The sequence below is a fragment of the Gossypium hirsutum genome, chromosome D07 (assembly GCF_007990345.1).
Source record: "Gossypium hirsutum isolate 1008001.06 chromosome D07, Gossypium_hirsutum_v2.1, whole genome shotgun sequence".
NCBI lineage: Eukaryota > Viridiplantae > Streptophyta > Magnoliopsida > Malvales > Malvaceae > Gossypium > Gossypium hirsutum.
Genome location: NC_053443.1, coordinates 51,006,230 through 51,013,332, shown reverse-complemented (window position 1 = coordinate 51,013,332; position 7,103 = coordinate 51,006,230). Strand labels below are relative to the sequence as shown.

Here is a 7,103-nt window from a genome sequence, read left to right as displayed (position 1 = left end):
TATAAGATTTTATAAAAATTATTTTCCTGGTTAAATTATTTTACTAATATAACTTACACAAATTGAAAAATGAGAGGCAAAGATATGACAGAACAATTGTTAATCTTGATTTTATGATGCCAACTGTTGATTTCGGTTTAAATCTTATAAAATTTTATTATTTTTAATTAATTTTTAACATTTTTATAATTTTAGAATGTATCTAAATAAATTAGTGTCTAGATTCATTGTGTATTTATTTTAAAAATAATTTTAAATATTTTTATTTTGTTGCATTCTTTATTTTTTGCTAGCTTGCCATTGCCAAATTAACAATATGTGATGATGTGATGTCTGCTAACGGTCACGTTAATATTGGGTTAAATAGTAATCACCAGTGTCAGTTAAATGACCTATTTGATCAGTTTTATTAGTTCAAAGTTCAATTGGGTGTAAAAAATTTGAAAGAGGTTAATTCACTTTTTTTTTTAAGTTTGAGAGTTTGTAACACCATTAAACCTTAAATAGGCAATGTTTTTTTATTTAATGTTTTTTTTAGTTTTTTCATTAAATACTCATTTCAAAAAATTACCCACACTTATAATGTTATTTAAATAAATTTTTGAGTAATAAAAAATAACACTAAAATACTTAATTATCAATTTAGAAATTAACTTGACTAGGTAACATTAAAACCATGTCTCAACAATATTAAGAAAACGAAAACATAAATTGTGTGGTGTAGAATTTAGCAAAAGCAAGAATCTTTGTCACAACAGTTTGACTTTTACTACCGAACCTGTTGTAAAACATATTCTAAGTGTACCCTTTTTTGGTGGCTATTAAATCACCCAACAATATTTCCCCCTTTGATTTAACTCTCTCCTTTACTCACCATCCAACTACTAATATTTATACATATCAAATCCTTCTTCACCAAATCCATCTTCTCGTCCCCCATCTTCAAAAGTCAAGTGAAGCAAATGGCCATGTCATCCACCCCCAACATCTTATTATCACTCTTTTCCATTCATTTTTTGCTGTCGTTAGTAAAGATCAATGAGGCCAAAGTTCCTGCCATCATAGTGTTCGGGGACTCATCGGTTGATGCTGGCAACAACAACTATATCCCCACCATTGCCAGGAGCAATTTCGAGCCATATGGTCGTGATTTCAATGGTGGCCATCCAACAGGTCGGTTCTCCAATGGCAAAATCGCTACCGACTTCATCTCCCAGGCGTTTGGTCTCAAAGGGGCCATTCCTGCTTACCTCGACCCTTCATATAGTATATCGGATTTCGCCACCGGAGTTACCTTCGCTTCCGCTGGAACCGGCTACGACAATTCCACTTCCAATGTTCTCGTAAGTCTCCATCAAATTAACCATACACTTCATATATGTATACATACTCAATATACTCGTGATGTATTTTAATATTGTGTCTTGCAGTCAGTGATACCCCTATGGAAAGAACTGGAGTATTACAAGGATTATCAAACGAAACTGAAAGCCAACCTTGGAGACGGTAAAGCGAACGACATAATCAAAGATGCTTTATACATGATAAGCGTCGGAACAAACGATTTCCTCGAGAACTACTACGCGGTCCCAGGACGTTCGTCGCAATACACCATTAAAGAATACGAAAACTTCCTGGTCGGGATCGCCGGGAATTTCACCAAGGCACTATACGATCTTGGAGCCCGAAAGATTTCGTTAGGAGGGTTGCCTCCGATGGGGTGTATGCCGTTGGAGAGAACCGGGAATCTTATGGGAGGAAGCGAGTGTGTCAATAGTTACAACAATTTGGCGGCTGAGTTCAATAGCAAATTGAACGATTTGGTGATTAAGCAAAACAAGGAGTTGAATGGGATGGACATGGTGTTTTCAGATCCCTATGGCATTATGTTGGATATCATACAAAAGCCTGCTTTTTATGGTATGCTATATTACTCTATGTCTTTATTTATAATTGCATAGCCCATCCGATAAAAATATATGTTTGGATATCTATATTTATTTATGTGAAAGGATTGTAAGAAACAGATATAGTCTCTTTCCAATAGTTTTATACCACATATCTTGAAAAAAATCAAATTCAGATTAAAATCTTGAAATTCAAGATGAAATTATTGATGTGGCATAAAACTATTAGAAAGGGATAATATACTTGTTTCATACAATCCTTTTTCCTATACCTACTATTTATAAAATACATGATTGGGTTAATGTCATAAGTCAACACGAAACTAGTTCAAATACAAAAAATATTAAAATGCCCTTACCTTAGAGAGTAATTAATATTATTATAAGGGCATTTTTGTCTTTTAATACTTTTATATAATATTTCAAATAAAACAATTGAAAAATATTATTTGAAAATCAAACACAAGACCAATAAATACAAATAAAAATCTTTTATTACTCTAACAATAATCATTTGTTGAAATACTTTTTAATACAAAAAGCTACTCTTAGTTCACTAAAAATAACTTTCGAAAATGATTTTTGAAAAATGGATTGACTTTTTGGAAAAAAACAATATTTGCTGGTGCTTGGGTGATTCTGGGTAAAATATTTTTCGTTGTTTGCCAAATTTTCTTCAAATCATTTTTTAAAAGTTGTTCTTAGTGAAGCAAATACAACATAAACATATTTGTTACAAAATATTATAGTACCATTACCTTTTAACAATCAAATTTTATTTCATAATAAAAAATATTTTATAATAATTAACATCATACATAAACTTAATAATAAACAATGACTAATTAAAACTTAATTTAAATTAAGTATATTACATATATGAGAGTCGATAGTGACACATTAGAATTGGAAGGGATAAATGAAACTAAGCAAGACTAAAACAAATACTCATATTTATATATTTAAAATATTCATATTTTATAATATAAAACATTTAATATTAAATATTTATAAATTACTCATAAATGAGCTCTTTTCAAGAAAATGACTTATATTTTCAAAAAAAAAAAACAAATCAATTTTTAAAAAAATTATTTTATATTGATGAAATTATTTTCCATAAAATAAACAGAAAAATATTAAAAAAAATTCGTAAATCAATTTCCATGAAACAAATGCATCCTAAAATATTGTGATAAAATCTAATAGAAATTGATTGTGATAGTCATGCACTTTTATCTTCACGTCCAACTAACTCTCCACTTTTATATGATAATATTAGACATAGGTAGTTAAGGAGTTATTGTTACATTTAATACACCGTTTTGTACTGGTGAAATTCAAATCAGTAAATTGTAAGGTAGCCAATAGGGTGGTTACTCCTTTTTTTCTTTTTAAAGTATGAACTCGAGAATTCTCTGCTAAAAATAATGACCTAAATTTTAATGGTCTACAAGTATACTTTCAGACTTTTACTACAACCCCCCTATCATTTTTTTATGATTCCTTGATGAGAAGCAAGCACAGTGCAAGTTGTGTATGATATTGTGCTAAAAAGGGTGGTTGCATTGCAATGGCAGGGTTCGAGGTAACGGGAGTGGCATGTTGTGCAACAGGGATGTTCGAAATGGGGTATGCATGTAGCAGAACCAACCCATTTACATGTTCGGATGCAGACAAGTATGTGTTTTGGGATTCTTTCCACCCTACAGAGAAAACCAATGCCATTGTTGCCAATCATGTGGTCCAGACTTCTCTAGCCAAGTTCTTTTAACAAATCACTCAATATTTATATGTTGTACCCAACTTTACTGTATAACTATATAGATTACTTATGATTTCTATGTTCAGTTCTACTCTCTAGACTCCTTAGTTATGTCTTCAATAATAAATATATATATGTTTGGGTAATTAGATGCATGGGTTTGATTAATAATGTATAGCTAATTTCTTCATTTGGTCTAAGAGTTATAAGTTATTGAATTAATCTATAATCCATACTAATATTAGTAAATCTTAAAAAAGTTAATTGAGTTGATTTCATGATTAATTAACAATTAATGGTGTTTACAGCATGTTTTTAATATATGACAAATGTCAACATTGATTTTTTTATGTAAACTTTACTAAACTTTAGAGATATATTATTTAAAATTAATTTTATAAATTAAAATTATTTTAAAATTTTAAAATGTTTCAAGATTAATTTAATCTATTTTAATTATGTTTCAAATTTATATTAAATTTAAAAAGAATTTATGAAATTAAAAGAGTTAATAATTGGTACACTTACAAATGTACTTTTTTAAATCCACAAGAAGGCTTGAAAATTTGTCACGTGTCTTACTTTTTTTTATATGTTTATTTTTTTAATATTCTATTATACTCTATATTACACTTGTCATCACCCTAGCCATCCTTTGAGGCCAGAATTGACTTTCCTTGATACTTAATAAAATATATGAAAGGGTCTTTGAACAACCATAGTGTTGAGAGTGTAAAACTGTTGTACCAGCATTTGTATAGTTAGTTAGAAATTAAGTAACAGTATGTAATTAGTTATAGTGTTAGTTACATTTTCTGTATATATTTACTGCATTTTTACTCAAAGGAATTAACAGTTATTCATTCAACTCTTTAAGCTTCTTTTCTTAACATGGTATCAGGCTAAACCTTTTTCCTGATCATCTTTGATCTAGTTTTCTTCTTCATTCTTCTCTTCCCTTCTTTCTTTTTTTTCTTCATGGCTAATCCTTCCTCTTTCAATTTGCCATTTGGCCATCCTCTTTATTTGCATCCTTCTGACATGCCAAGAATGCTTTTGGTTTCTCATCAGCTCACTGGAACTGAAAACTATTGCGTTTGGAGCAGGTCTATGCGTATCGCCCTTCTTGCCAAGAATAAGCTTGGTTTTATTAATGGTTCATGTTCCCGTGCTGACTTTGATGCTGATCTAATGCCTCATTGGGATAGATGCAATGCTTTGGTTCTTTCTTGGATCCTTAACACTGTTACTCAGGAACTTTCTGCTGGAATTGTTTTTGCGTCCAATACTGCCATTGTTTGGAAGGATCTTCAGGAGCGATATGACAAGGTTGATGGTTCTCGTATTTACTATCTCCATCGTGCTATTTCCACTCACACTCAGGGAGCTTATTCTATTTCCACTTACTTTACTAAGCTTCGATTATTTTGGGATGAATATGATGTTCTTGTTCCTTCATCTACCTGCGATTGTGATCTTATTCGCCGAAATGCTCAACTTCAACAACAACGTCTTTTTCAGTTTTTGATGGGTTTAAATGAAACATATTCTAATGTTCGATCCCAGATCCTTTTGATGCAACCTTTGCCCACAGTTAATCAGGCTTACTCGCTTGTTATGCGTGATGAAACTCAACGAGAACTTGCTTCTCCACTACCTGTCTCGGAACCTACTGCTCTTCTTAGTCAGCAATCATCAACTTCTTCGGTTTCCAAGAAGCATTCTGATTTGTCTTGTAGTTATTGTCAAAAACGGGGTCACATTCGAACCGACTGCTATCGCCTCAATGGCTTTCCTGCTAACGCCTCAATGGCTTTCCTGCTAATTTCAAGTTCACCAAGAAGAAATCACCAACTGTCAATCAAGTTGTTGTTCCTACTTCTGATTCTCCTGCTATGCCTGCTTCTTCACCATCTATTGTTTCGGCTCCTACATTTACTGCTGAACAGTATCAACAGATCTTGGACCTATTACACAAGAACTCTTCTGTGCAAGCTGTAGCTCACATGGCAGGTATATCTTATGCATCTGATCCGATTCATTGGATTCTTGATACTGGGGCTTCTAATCACATGACGCATGCTTTTAATGCTTTAATTCAACCTGTTGCATGTGCTAACAACACTTTTGTTAAATTGCCTACTGGTAACACAGCCACCATCACTCATATTGGTACTCATAATCTTACACCTCATCACACTCTTAAAGATGTTCTTTACATTCCCTCATTCAATTTTAACCTTCTCTCCATTTCTAAACTCACCAAAGATCTCAATTGTTTTGTTTCCTTTTATCCTACATTTTGTGTTTTATAGGACCTTTGCAGTGGAAAAATGATGGGGATTGGTAAGGAACAAGATGGTCTTTATCTACTCCTCCCTCAACCCTCCTCAACTCCCACTTCCCTACCTCCTGTACATTCTTCAAATGTTACTTCTTTATCTGTTTTTAAGCATGTTGATTACCCTCTGTGGCATGCTAGACTTGGTCACACATCTTTTTCAAAGATGAATAAAATACGCTTTTTACATAATGGCTCTGTGCATTCTCATAACATTCAAACATGCACTGTCTGTCCATTAGCAAAACAAACACGCTTACCCTTTCCACAAAGTACTTCAAGAGAATCAAAACCTTTTACTCTTGTCCATGTCGATCTCTGGGGTCCTTATCGCACTTCAACTCATTCTGGTCATAGATATTTTTTAACCATTGTTGATGACCATACTCGAATGACGTGGATATATCTTTTAAAACTTAAGAGTGATGCCCTTTTTTACCTTAAGCAGTTTATTATGTTAGCCAAAACACAATTTTCTGGAATTGTTAAAACTGTTCGCAGTGACAATGGTCATGAATTTTTTACTAAAGAAGGTACTTTCTTTTTTCAATCCCTTGGAATCATTCACCAATCATCTTGTGTCCACACACCTCAGCAAAACGGTGTGGCCGAACGCAAACACCGCCATCTTTTAGATGTTACCCGAGCATTAAAATTTCAATCGCATGTACCTGTTAAGTTTTGGGGGGAATGTGTTTTAACAGCTTGTTACTTAATTAATAGGTTACCTTCTGCAGTACTTCGCTGGAAAACACCTTTTGAGCTGCTGTATAATAGGCCACCAAATCTTTCTCACCTTAAAATTTTTGGTTGTCTTTGCTATGCCACAGTAACCAATCTGCATGATAAATTTTCTCCCAAAGCTACACCATCCATTTTTATGGGTTATTCTCAAGTCCAAAAAGGATATATCCTGTTCAATCCTGTTTCCCAAAAATTTTTTGTTAGTCGAGATGTTCTATTTCATGAATCTGTCTTTCCTTTTACAACACCCTCCAAAGATCAACCCCTCTTTCCCTTGGATGACAATACATTTGGTTCTTTGCATGATCCTGATTTTCTTTTTACCACTTCAACACCACCACCACCA

General features: G+C 32.8%; 1 protein-coding gene across 1 annotated transcript; it reads left to right on the top strand.

Moving 5' to 3' along the window:
* Positions 1–802: 802 nt before the first annotated feature.
* LOC107955050 (GDSL esterase/lipase At2g04570) lies at positions 803–3,818 on the top strand. The gene is made up of 3 exons (XM_041097797.1): positions 803–1,343; positions 1,431–1,920; positions 3,488–3,818. The coding sequence occupies exons 1-3, from the start codon at positions 963–965 to the stop codon at positions 3,679–3,681; spliced, it is 1,065 nt and encodes a 354-aa protein (XP_040953731.1). The 5' UTR covers positions 803–962; the 3' UTR covers positions 3,682–3,818.
* Positions 3,819–7,103: the final 3,285 nt, after the last annotated feature.